The sequence below is a fragment of the Ceratina calcarata genome, unplaced genomic scaffold (genome assembly GCF_001652005.2).
Source record: "Ceratina calcarata isolate Rehan_Ccalc_2016 unplaced genomic scaffold, ASM165200v1 scaffold310.2, whole genome shotgun sequence".
In the NCBI taxonomy this organism is placed as follows: domain Eukaryota; kingdom Metazoa; phylum Arthropoda; class Insecta; order Hymenoptera; family Apidae; genus Ceratina; species Ceratina calcarata.
In genome coordinates, this window is record NW_017153562.1 from 374698 (window position 1) to 388456 (window position 13759).

General features: G+C 47.5%; 3 protein-coding genes across 3 annotated transcripts in view; all 3 read left to right on the top strand.

Moving 5' to 3' along the window:
* The first annotated feature begins 5 nt into the window (after positions 1-5).
* On the top strand, positions 6-1451 carry Glo1 (Glyoxalase 1). The gene is made up of 4 exons (XM_018023683.2): positions 6-104; positions 698-993; positions 1069-1136; positions 1208-1451. Exons 2-4 carry the CDS (start codon positions 698-700, stop codon positions 1432-1434), a joined length of 591 nt encoding a protein of 196 aa, XP_017879172.1. The 5' UTR covers positions 6-104; the 3' UTR covers positions 1435-1451.
* An 804-nt stretch (positions 1452-2255) lies between these two features.
* LOC108624413 (microsomal glutathione S-transferase 1) lies at positions 2256-3098 on the top strand. Its single transcript, XM_018023680.2, has 2 exons — positions 2256-2577; positions 2655-3098. Exons 1-2 carry the CDS (start codon positions 2461-2463, stop codon positions 2976-2978), a joined length of 441 nt encoding a protein of 146 aa, XP_017879169.1. The 5' UTR covers positions 2256-2460; the 3' UTR covers positions 2979-3098.
* A 4491-nt stretch (positions 3099-7589) lies between these two features.
* Positions 7590-13759, top strand: part of Sdb (SAXO downstream of blistered) — a 21094-nt gene continuing 14924 nt past the window's right edge. The window contains 1 exon segment of the mRNA XM_018023854.2: positions 7590-12469. Coding sequence (XP_017879343.1) covers positions 9170-12469 — 3300 coding nt within the window. The 5' untranslated portion in view covers positions 7590-9169.

A 13759-nucleotide genomic window follows, 5' to 3' on the forward strand; every position in this document is an offset into this window, starting at 1 on the left:
CTGCATGGCTTCTAGTGGATACCTAGTGCCAAAAAATCCCATCACTGACCCAGTGTCTGTCTCCCTCTCGATCGTTGCCGTCGTCGTATTTATCTTCCAGCAAGGTAAGTTTTAACGATCGGCGTATGCGTAACAATAGATAAAATAATGTACGCGTACATAGAACAATTTGCCAGCGATACTGCTCCGTCGTTATACATTGGTACGATACTGTTATCGTAACGAAACAACGAAACTCGCAATTTCTACTTGTTAACCTACGTGTATGCATTCTGTATGCACTATGTATCGCGTGCATATCGGTATAAATGTCAAATTCACAAGTAATTTCCAGTGCCTACAATCTGCCGTACTTGCATTTTCTATCGATGTCTTCCCTCCATTTCATTAAATTATATTTTCGGGTATTTTTCCTCGAAAGCTACCTATGTACATTGTATCTACGACCACTCGATGTAACAAAAATAAAATGGATTGATTCGATTATTAATTTCTTTTATCTTGATCTATCGATAATTGACAGATATCGACACGTTGGATTTGGTGGATTCACGCGCAGATTTTTTTTCAACTCTGTCCATAACATTTTTATTTCGCAAAGCAGAAACTTGAGAAAGGGAGGATCAATGATCGGATGGAGATGAGAGATGGGAACGCGATGTAAACGTATAATAAATGTTTTCCTTGTCATTGTCAGATGGGTGAACTCATAGGATTGACTAACTCTGAAGCGCGCGAGCTTTGTAAGAAACCTGATCCAGCGACCAATGGTTATATAATGCAGCAAACGATGTATCGTATCAAAGATCCAAGGAAGTCGTTACCCTTTTATACAGAAGTACTGGGCATGCAGTTGCTGCAGAAACTTGACTTTCCCGAAATGAAATTCTCGTTGTACTTCCTGGGATACGAGAACGCGAAGGACATACCTTCCGATAAAAGGGAAAGCATCGAATGGACGTTCAGTCGCAAAGCAACTATAGAACTGACTCAGTACGTTCAATGATCACTTAAACGACAAATCGCTAGGCTAGGAAGATTAATCTGTACGATCTATTTGTTTTTCAGTAACTGGGGAACGGAGACCGATCCGGATCCTAAGTATCATAATGGGAACACCGAGCCGAGAGGATTTGGTAATATATAATATTCCTTTATCGATAGACGTAAGAATATCGAAATTGTAATCCTGCGATCGAATCCACAGGACATATCGGAATCACGGTGCCCGACGTAGAGAAAGCGTGTAAAAGATTCGAAGAGCTGGACGTGGAATTCGTGAAGAAACCTGACGATGGTAAAATGAAAGGAATCGCATTTATCAAAGATCCAGATGGTTACTGGATTGAAATCCTGAGTCCAGAAAACATACTGAACGTAATATCGAGTCAGAGTAATTTTTTTGAATACCCGGTAATGTACAAGCTTCATTGAACGTCGATCAGAGATCGGAAAAAACGAATGAAAACCAAATCACTTATGTATATGTATTCATATACTTATGTATGTACATGTACGTGTTAAAATTGTAATTATTCATATTTATGTATATTTTATAGCACCTACAGCATTACCGTATTTCATTGCGTCGCATATATAATTATATATATAATTTATGTACAATGTAATGTTCTTTGGTAAACATATTCTTCGGTAAATAAAATCAAAATATTTATTTTTCAACGACTAATTTATTCCTGCTACCTGCTACACCATTCGATCTGTGATCAAAGAATCATTTGAATCGTTCACAGCTATGGTAGTGAGGTATGTGTTCTCCCTTTGGCTGGAGTCTGGACTGTCCGCGCCTGACTTCACGCGTAGCAGAAATATTCTGAAGAAAAACGAATTTACATTTTTATAAATGATTCATTTATATTTCCCGGATCTGTAGTTTCAATTTGAGCGAAGTTTTATCAAAATTACTATTGTGAAAGTGTTAGTATTGAAATTTAATTAGAATGTCACTAGGATCGAGTCACAACGTCACGAGTATTTATAGTGACTAGTCACTAAAAATATTTTACAGAACGATTTTTATTATTTTTTGAAACGACTAATTATATTTCTGAGAGATTTAATTTATTTGGCGTTTAATTAAAATCCGTCCATTGAAAATGGAAAATTGCTGTTAGCGACTACTAAAGTGACGGGTTAGAATCGTTTGCTATTTTATGACAAATAATAATCAGATGAAAATTTGTCGACGTGTGATGACTTAGAACTTTTTATTCTTGGTATCCATTCCCGTTATTTGTTCTATACTACACACACACACGTGTTACGTATCGCGTGTATACACATATATATACACGGACGCTCTCGCGATACATAAGCAATTGCAGCTACGCACCTTTTCACATTCCGAAAGATTCGACCAACCGAACACACGTCGGTACGAGGCACGGCTGCTCAACTGTGATCTTTAGAGGCTGTTTACATTTCCGTACATCTAATAAAATGTCTACCCTCATGGATCCGGAGCTGTTCAAGACGTTCGCGTTTTGGGGTAGCGTGCTCGCCGTGAAATTGATCTCAATGGCAGGTCTGACTGCGCGCATGAGGTATAAAAACAAGGTACGGATTTCCTTCGTTTTATTATTTTGACTCGAGGGACGAATACGAAACGAACGAACGCTTGACCTTTGTCACAGGTGTTCGCCAATCCGGAAGATGCCAAGGGGTTCAAAGGATCGAAAGTTGCTCTCAATGATCCCGACGTGGAACGTGTTCGCAGAGCACACTTGAACGATTTGGAGAACATTCCTATATGGTACATCGTCACGTTCCTGTGGCTGACCACAGGACCTTCCGTCAAGATAGCTACGATTTTGATCAGGACATTCGTGCTGGCCAGAATCGCTCATACAGTGTCGTACGCTATTTTCCCTAAGCAACCGCACAGAGCGTTAGCTTATTTCATGGGCTTAGGCATCACCATCTATGAAACGATCTGTACGTTGGTCTATTACTTGTAATTAGGATTACTTTCTTTTGTAAAGATACACTTTTTCTGTATATTTTATACGTTTACTGTATCCGTTAATAAATAGAGTATAGATTTTCTTAAGTAGAAATAAAACGATGATAAATAATGATAACGACCATATCTCTGCCGATAGCGGTAGTTTCGTATGCTAAAAATAGACATTAATTCGCGCATTGATAAACCATGATTTTAGCAACACAAACAATATTTATCGCTGATGTAGATATATTTATAACATTTGCTTTAATGGTATTTTATAACGTTGGATGCTGCGTCTCATGGAAGCGAAATAATGACAGAATAATTAGCATAACATAAAATTAGAATAAGCTGTGAGAACGCAAACAAGATATATAAGTGAGTACAAAGTACGAAACTGCCGGCTAATGCAAAATCTACGAATGACAAATGGACGAACTTATTAGGAGCATTGATGTTTCTATGCGATACAACGATCGCAGATAATTCATCGCTGCCATCGGCCAAGATAATCATCTTCGTGATCTCACGGGGTTTCCAGAAATATTACCCGTATCCCAATCGATCAAAATAAAAGGTTCGACTGCAACGAAACGAGAGCGTAGGCCGACGTCGAATCGCGAGAGAACGCTTACAACTGTTTCTATCGAATTCGTAGTCACAAGGTTGAAATTAAAAACGTCGAACCGTCTATCTGTCTCTTTGGAAATGACAGACGCAAGGCGGGAAACAAAGCGCATACGCGCGGTTGTTGTTATGCGCGGTCGTCATGACGATGCCCGACGTCGTCCCGACGCCAACAGGCGCGGGAACGTCAGACGTCGCGATGCATCTGTGAAGTGCGAACCGTCGACGTCGGTGCAACGGCGTCTCGCCGTTACCGAATATGAATTATTAAACGATTCGGTTTCGTCGGAGGAAATGGACGATGTGCGATTCTATTTCATTCCGACCGAGGATCGGTACCGCGACCGCGGAATTCGTCGACGATGAAGAGACCGCGACCGAGCCGATGATCGATACCTCGTTACCTAGAAAACTGTCTGCAAGGGCATAATCGAAGGTAAGCGCTCTTCCCAATTCGTTACGATCGTACCATTCAAATATTAATGGAAGAGGTATGTCTAACTAAATCCCTCGGTCAATCGATCCTTTCGCCTTTGAAACTCACGTATTTATTTAAGTTGAACGTATAAAGAAGAATTTCTTCGTTTCGAAAGACGAGTCAACTCGTACGCGGGAAGAGACAAACGCAGATTTTAATTCGTCTTTCTGAAAGTACTCTTTCACGATTTTAATTAAGCTGAACGATTACTACTAAATTAGATTCAAAAGAACATCTTCGTAGCGGTACTGACAGTGACTTCTACAGTGACGTTTACTGACAGCGGTGTAACACCGGTCACCGCTTTCAGGCTCGCGAGACAGCGTGCTGCGATTTCCTCGGTTTAGCGTTCTCTTCGAAGACTCCATCAATCGGCGAAGCATCGATCGCGATCAACGCAATTAATCGTTCACCATTAAGGATGTTCAAACGAAATATCTCGTGCATCTCATAACCGGACATAGTAATATTTATCGAACCTTGAGAGATCGGTATCGATCTCTGTACGCACGAGCAGACAGACGGATCTTTGTCTATCCCTATCGCTCACGTTCCAACTGCATTCCTTCGGTCTGCGTTCATGCACCTCCTCTTGTTTCGTCGATACTCTCTCTGGTAACCGCATCTGCAGTGCCCGAGCAACAACGTACCCACTTAGAAGTGTTTTCGCACGAGTGCGATGCCCGATAAAATTCCAAGCGAGACCAACTCTCGCGTGATCATGGGACATGTAGGTCATCAAGTCGATACCTTCCCGAAAAATGCCGATATCAGCGATCGACGAATACTATCAGCCCTGCGGAACGCGACCGATCACAATGCTGGCGTATCGACCCGAGACATAGGTTTGTGGTCGCGACCTCCTCGCTCATCGATACCACGATTTTCCGTGCCACGTGCTCTCGTCTTACGCATCGACCTAAATCGCATCGGCCTGCGTCGGACCGCGATCCCTGTACAGCGTCCAGAAGGGTGAATATATCAAGATCGCATCGCCAAATGCGTCAACTTGGCGTTTTTTTTTCCGACTTGGCGTTTGGAGGATGCGAAGGCGTACGAGCGAATGCCGTACACGGCCCGATCAATCGTTCTCGCGTCGTTCCATTTTCGAGAGAGAATTAGCATACGGAATCGGGTCTGGGCCGACTGGTCTCTCGAGTACACGAAAAAGATGATGAATCGCGTCGCGAGCAAATGCAGATCGATGACCGCTGCTGTGCAAGCTGGTAATTTAGTGTCATGGTCGCGTACGGAGAAACGCGATTTCTCGTCTGCTTGCGTACAGTCAGTACAGAATGGTTTCGCTCTCGAATATTTAAGGACCGAGACTTTACCCCGCTAGGAGACCAAGCAAAACGGATCATGACATCACGGACTGCAAATTCAATCGCAGCATCCCCCTACCATCCTGTCGCAGACTCATGTGAAATTCGTATCTCCGCTTATGGACGCATTGCCACGAACGCAACGAGAGGCAGCCGCCTCCGCTTCTCGACCTTTTACTCCCGTTGCCCAGACATCCGGCCAGCTTTATTTTGCGTGAATCAACGCGGCACACGTCCCATACACATTCGTCGAATTGAACCGACTCCATTTTTTATGGGGGATTGACGAAGGTTCGAGATGTCGGGTGCTCTGGAACATTTGTAAAGTAGACTTTCGGGAGGAACTCGTGGAAGATAGAGTTTTAATTATTCGCAAGTGCGTTAATTTCGAAGACGTCGGGTAGGATGGAACGGCGCCCCAGCCAGAGGTCAGAGTACATAGCTTCGTCTTAAAAGCGGAATTACAAAAGTTTCCCTTTTAACATTAATTAATAAGAGAACGCACCGTACCGTGGTTCATTATGGCGCGATCCATTATAAAGGAAGTTGGCCGGTACCGTCTCTCGAGTCGAGCGAGCTCTCGATTCCTCCGAGAGGAGGCACAGGTGGAAAAGGACAGTGTGATTCATCTTTTTTCCCCCGTGTAACCCCGTTGACCATAAGCGCCCGTGAGAATCGATCTCGATCACCTCGCACGTAACAGAACGAATTAATGCGTCGCGACGTAAGTAGCCGCTGGCATTCGATCGGGCCCTTCTCGGTGAGACGCGAATAGATCGCGCGAATTTAGAGACGAGGGTTTACAAGAATTTTCACCCTGCTAGCGGATCGAGCGCGTTGGTCGACAACGAGTTGGCTCGATCACCAGCTGCATGCATTGTTTCATCGATACTCAACCCGAAGAACAAAATCATCGCGAAGACCGAAGGTTCGAGGGATTCTTAGAGAACTTCGAGCACGTCTGATCTTCTCCTCGGGCAAACGACGCGACGTTCGACGAGCGCGATTCACGGTTCGATCCTGAGACCGTTTACCCTGAAGAATGCATGCGTTTTGCTAAGACGGTTCCCGGATGACGCGGCCACTGGTTCGCCCACGTGAGCCGACGCGTTCACCAAATACGGGGCACCGAAGTCGATCCGCCGTGGCACAGCGCCTGCACGGTGTCTGCCCACGCGATGAACCGACGATAACTGCTGTTTACGGGAAAAAAACCGCGTCGCGACAGGCGTGGTACTTTCGCTCCTTAATCGAAACCGATCGGGATCGATCGTATGCACTCCGTGTCCCCGATTTTTTTCTCGAGTAAAAACGTACGGTCGAGGACGCGTTTCCTCATCGAGACGAGCACCCCTGGGATTGCCAAGGTTTCGCAAGGAATCTTCTGTTCAGGAATCGCACCGTTTAAAATAAAAATAGTTCATCGACCGACACGAAACTGCTATTCTCGTACGACTTTTAGTGCCCGAGTGCACGCCGAACGTGTATCGACGCGAGAAGTCGGAGGAAACGAACGGAAAGTCAAAGCCCGCCCGTCGTTGAACGAGCGAAACGCAATGCGGATCGATGAGACCAATCATATTAAACGTACGATCATTCGCAACGGCTTTGAAGGCCGTGATCGTGGAATCAGACTCACGCAGGTGCCGATCCTTCGAGCGTTCGTACGTCGCATTTCCTGTTACATCACCTGCGGTTCTTTACTCATCTCGCGTGAGCTCGTCCGTGACGAATACGTTTCGTTACACGGAAGACCTCATCGGGGACGTGACAGACCGCAGAATTCACGGGAATGCGATTTAGGCAGAGATTCGTTTTGCCATTCGAACGTTTCATTTCGTTCCTCGCATTTCCAGTGCGTCTAATTTTTTTACTAAACGCATCGAATCGCGTTAGAAGCTAGGATCGGAATTTGACATTAGGAGCGATAAGGGAAGAATTTTAAAAGTGCACTACTCCGATGAGGGTTCTCGGTATGGTTTCAACGTTTACCCGGTGATAATTCCTTCAGCTGTGTCAGCTCGTTAACGACACGCACACGGCTGCAACGATGCGATCAGTGAAAATACTGGACGTCGGCGCGCCAGCTCGACACCTCGAGGGAAACGGCGCCGCCGGTCGCGGTCCACGTCATCGTCCGGTTTACATCGCGACATCGCGAGGGACCGGTTCTGATCTCTCTCTCCATCTGGTCATTTCTATTCGCGACACCGATTCTTTTTCCTCAAACGATGTAAAAACACTTCTATCTATGCGTGTACCCTAATTAGTCGGATGATCTCAGAGCTCGAAGTACGGGCCGATATGGATCGAACAGATAATGGTAAACGTTTGTTAAATTTCAAACGTGCTAAATCATTGAGTAACTAAATCGTAATTAAAACTTGTTATCGCTCGGAAACTATAAGCGAACGATGCGTATCTAATCTTTATAAGTATATTATGCTGTTCTCTAATTCTTGTATACCGTTTGTTTCCAAACTTCGGCTCAGCAAAGTTCGGGCGATGTGTATGAATAAACACGTTCTTTCACTCTCTCGCCTTTAAAGCTGTTTGTACACTGATTCACGGTGATATTTAGAAACGTAAAATTGCATTTACGTCTGAAACTCGTCTCCACCGATGGAAAGGTTCTATCGTGGAAGAAACCGTAGCCGAAAAGAATCTCGCGTTTCGAGTGAAAACGGAGAACCGTATACAGCATTTTTACGACGCGTAGGAACAGAGGTGTGCGTTTACGCGAGGGACCAACCGGCCGTAAAATCTGAGTGAGGAAGAAGTTGGTCGACCACTGGTCGCCAAATTGAAATCTATGGACGTAACTACCGAGCAAACTGAATACCGAGGACGCTCGGTGTTTATCTTCGGTAAGACAAACATGTAAAAAATGCCTTTGGGCAGAATGTTGCGTAATAACAGAGACTGAATCGAGAATATGAATCGCTTTCGAAAGTGTATCGAATACTAGAGATCAGGAGATCATCGCGACGACGCGGTCGAATCAGAAGTAGCTGATAGGAATTAATCGAGGAATTCGTAGACATGTAGGTAGGCGATTATACAATATCGTCGAGCCAGAGCGTGTGCGCTCTTCGGTCGGACGTATCTACGCGCGAAAACGCTGTCGTATCTTCGAGTCTAGACGTAAACGCAGTCGAAAACGAATCGAAAGGGTCGGGAGCTCGTCCTTAAAGAGGATCGGCGTGGGCAAAGAGGGGCGAGGACAAATCGAGCCGGTTTGGGAAAGGAGGAGACGAAGAGTATAGCTTTGCTCCTACCTACGAGAGAACGGTGTAAGGTAAGGAGGATCGTGTGTGCACGTATACGCGACGCAGAGAGAACGACGTCCCACGCCGGCGGGGCGACACGCGGGTAAGAAAAGTAGGGAGTCGGATCCGCGGCGTTCTCCAGGCACGAACGTGGCAATGGTAGCGAAGGAGAGGAACGGTGTATCGTGTGGTCACTAGGGCCAGCGAGCCATCGCCGATGCCACATCGACTCGCGGTACCGAACCGTGAACATCGGTTCAACAGTTCTCACGCATCACGGCAACCGAGACACACGCGATCCGATACGAGAAGCGCGAGTAGAATCTTGTCGGAACTCTGACACCTCAAGGACGAGGAGTAGAAACGTTCGTGAACGGACGGCCGGTCGAGCTGTCGTCCCGGTTTCGGAGTCTAGTGTCACTCGTTTGTTTTTTCGAGGCAATCACAGTGCGCGAGTTTAGTTCCGATATTTTTTCTCTTCGCATGAGACGAGTGAACGAAAATGACGAATAGAAAGAAGGGTGGGAGAGGCAAAGAAGTCGCTACGACTTCTTCGACCTCTTCGGACGCGACCCGAGTGGTCGAGACGGTGGAAGTGGTGTCGACGAGCGTCGTCGAGGAGGCGAGACAGGTTGTAGAGAGCGAATCCAGCAGCAGCGTCGTCGAAATGATCAGCGCGAGCCGTGAAGTAGTCATGGATTCGATGGGTAACGTGCTCGAGGTCGTCGAGACTTCTCCACGGACCGTGGGTCAGACTTCCAGGTATAAAAGTGGGAAGAGTTCCCAAGAATTTCTGACCGAGGAACGGTCGCAGTCCTTGAAACAAGACGAAATACTCCGCGAGGGCTTACGAAAAGATTTAAAAGGGGAAACGTCGAAAAAATCGACGTCCTCCAGCATGGTCGTAGAGACCTCGTCCGTCGGAGATCATCACGATCATTCGTCGACGGTCTCCAACGGAACCATGAATCATCCGCGAGTTCAGACGTCGACAAAATCCTACGAGAGCAGACAAGCCAGCGAGGAAACTCGCGAAGAAAGAACGACCGGTGGACAGACAGTGGCGAAGACCACGAAAATCCACGAATCGGGGGAGAAGATGGATGACAACGGAATGGTGACAGCTTCACAGAGTCGCAGCGTGGAGGATGAGACCAAGATTTTACCAGACGCGGGTCGAGTCAAATTTACGGACGACGTTAAAGTCGGTGAGAGTGCTGCGCTGAGCGGTGGAAGGACGGGCGTAACGAGCGAGATCGTCGCGCGTCGCAACGAACGGCCCGCGTGGGACAGCACATTCATCGTAGAAAGTCCGAGCAAAGAGAAAAAGTCCGAAACCTCTCGAGTCGGCGTAGACGAGAAATTGGATCGGTTCGTCCAACGGGAGAGCGCGTCCAGCGTTGAAATCTCTGAGAGCTCGTTCGTCGACCAGCGTACATCGTCTTCGACGTTTCGCGACTATGCGAACGTCGAGGTCTTCGATCGAAACATCCAACGCGAATCTCGCTCATCCAGCGACAGAATCGATCTTTCGGAAGACCAAAGACGGATCACGAGCACGGGATCGCGTTTCGCAAAGCCTGGAGATTCCGCGTGGGATGGAACGTTCATCGTGGAAAGGACACCACCGAGGAAGACAAACGCTTCGGACGCCTCCGTGTTCCGGCATGCCGGTTCGGACGACGTAATCGAGTCGACGCAGAGATCGGATTCGAGGGTGACGAGCACGGATGGATCTTACGAAAAGAAGTCGTCGAACATGGTCCACATGGTGCAGGGCGCTACGGATTCTTCCAGATTCATATCGGAGGAACGTAGGGACGTCACCGAAGAAGTACGAAGTAGTATCGATGGGAAACCGATCGACAGAACAGACGGTCCGAGAGACAGGACGTCTCCGACTCGGAAAATCACGCGACCTGGAGATTCCGCGTGGAACGGCCGATTCGTGTACGAAAAGGGTTATGACAGTGGCCAGAGATCGGACGAGACGGTCGTCAGGAGGAGCGAGAAGCGGCACGACTCCGTAGAGGTGCAAGACGTTACCGAAGAGCAAAATATTTCGGAGTCCCGTTCGTCGTCGTACGTCGTCGAACACGCGACGTCGACCGACGAGAAGAAGACGACCGTGGAAAAAGTATCGTCCGTCTCCGAAACGATCTTCGAGGAGGACTCCGGTTCGCCTCGGAGACCGTCGAGCCCGGAGAAACCGGCGAAACGCGATGGTACGTCGAGGTGTTACAAACTCGGTCAGTCAACGTGGGACGGTAGTTTCGTGTACGAGAAACAAGTCCCGGAACGTAAGAAAAAGGTCGACTCGCGAAGGCCGACCGATACCGTCATTATTCGAGACGTATCCGAAGATAATTCGATTAACGAAACAGAGATCTCGTCAACTTCTTACGTGGTCGAACATTCCTCCAGTCGGCAGAGTTTCACCGACGTCAGAGATTCGAGTTTAACGTCGGTTCACGAGACCGTTTACGACTCGCGATCGGTGCATCCGTCCAGCAGACCAGGAAGTCCGGAGAAGATCAGAGGTAGCAGGCTCACCGAGTCTGGTTCGTCGACTTGGGACGGGACCTTCGTCATGGAGAGATCGCCGCAACAAGCCGATGAACCGCGCCCCAAGTCAGCCCAGATGCCACAGAGATCCAGCGAGCATATCAGCGATACCACGTTGGACATTCGTGATCGACAGGTATCGAGCACCTCGGACTCGACCGTCCTACGGCAATCTGCGACAACGCACGAAAGTCATACCGATTCGAGCATGGATCATTCCACGAGTTCCGTAGAGACCGTGATCGTACGTGACGGAGTCCCGGTAAAAGAGCCCGTGACGATCAAGCAGAGTCCGAAGAGTCCAGAGAAGAAGGGTCCGGAACTAAAAAGATCCAGCGGTCCTGAGAAGGACAGATCCGTTCGACCATCGAAACCGGGCGCGTCTACGTGGGACGGATCGTTCGTGTATGAGAAACCGACTGAAAAACGTGTCACGATCCGTACAGACGACAGCGAGCACCCGAAAGACGAACGGTCGACTCACGTCACCGAAAAGTCGATCACTCTTTCGGACACTGCCAGAGAAACCTCGGAATTCCGTACCTCAACCACACTCGAACACACGTTAGTGTCGGACTTGTCGAAGGTGTCCGAAACGATCGTTCGCGGAGACGATGAAAAGACTGTAAAATTCGAGAGAAAAGAGTCACCCGCCGAGAAACGGCCTGAGAAACAACCTGAGAAACCGAAGAGTCCCGAGAAGAGTCCGGCAGACAGATCCGTCAGACCAACGAAACCAGGTGCCTCGACTTGGGACGGATCCTTCACGTACGAAAAACCGCAGGAGCGGAAGAAGGAACCGGGCCGTAAAACAGGACGAAAGGAATCTCCTGGGGACGAGCCGAGCGGTTCTCCAATGCCGAAAGATGCCACGAGAATCTCGATCGTAAAACGCGACTCGAAGGACGCGCGCGACACTAAAGATATCACAGAGATCTCAGTGGTGAAACACGACGTAATGGATACGCGAGATACGAAGGACGTCAGGAAAATGTCGATGAGAAAAGACGAAGAGGACGTCCGTGATACGACAAAAGTTTCGGAGTTCAAACGCGACGCGGAAGATATAAAAGATACCATAGAAATTTCAGTGGCGACACACGACGTAAAGGACATACGAGACTTGAAGGACACCGAAACGATTCGAACTTCTTACGCGATTGACCGATCCAGCATCCTGCAGGACGTGGAGGAGCGTGTCATCAGCGAGTACACAATGGACACGCGCGAAGATTTGGTGAGTAACGGCGAGCCATGAGTCAATTTCTCGATTAACAGAGGAAGAGGCATATTATTCCTCTGTATTCTTTCGTCTACCTCTCGCGTAAAACTCGTGTCTCCAGATGAAATAACGACGCGGTGGGCGTATCGAGTAGGAAGAATAATTTGACCTTTAGCGAGGGTCTGTGAACTTTCGGCGTTTCGAGAGAAGTCTAGTTACACACCTCGCGGAAGGGGCACGGTCGCGTATGTACTTTCGCTTCGAAACCAGGCGAAGGTCGGAAGGTTCTCGCGTTATTCGGTTATAAATAAAACTGACGCAACGTAACGAGACGAAGGAAAGAATCGTAGAAAGAGTTCTCGGTGCAGGGTCGCGATCGTCAATGGAGCTCTTTCACGGGCATAAATTCTACCACTATACGTTCCGATCTCTTACCACTCGACCCCTTCGTCAACGACTCTTTCTCTACGAACAGGCCGAATCGATTTTCGGTAATGCGTTTCGATGATGAGCATGTCCAAGAGAGAACGATCGCGATAAAATGGGTGTGACCGTCGAGGCTTAATTGGAATCTGGCGTACGTCGTGTCAGCTGCGATCACTTACGATCGACTTCGATCGAGCGCGTGCAAAGCGTTCATAACAGTCCAATTTTGGCAATGATCTCATCTCTCCGTGAGGCTTAAGTACGAGATCCGTCGATCCTGTTCATCGACCTCTGACCCGGTATTTTGCTTATTATGCCGATTTTAAACTGGTAGCATAATCACGTGTAGTATCATTTGCGATTGGATTTAATTGAACGTACGAAGGCGCAAACGATTACCGTGAAACTCGGTGACCAACTTCGCGAACGAAATCGTTGTCCGCTGACTCAAACTGCGGAACCGATTCAATTCTTCTCTTGCCCTCTTTCGTCGATCATTACGTATGCCGTACTCGTGTATTATAAATTTCCAAACTGGAGAATGATGTCATCGCTCGCAAGGCTCACCGAGCAATGGAATTCCAAGTACGTATCCCGCGTAATAGCCTTGTTCGGCGTTTGATAATGGCTGCAGAATTTATGGACGTAAACACCTTCCATGGATCGTTACGATTCGCATGCGAGCGCTTCCGACACGCAAGCTGAAGCAGCGACAAAAAAATATATCGCGTATGTCAATTATTTTTACGTGCTTCGTATCTTCCTTTCCCGGTACCCGTGTCATTCGTATTTATACCGCGGAAACTCAGTCGTATTCGTCTTTCGTTTAAGGATGTATTGGCTATACAGTCAATCCCAAAAGTTTATGTACCGTAGAAA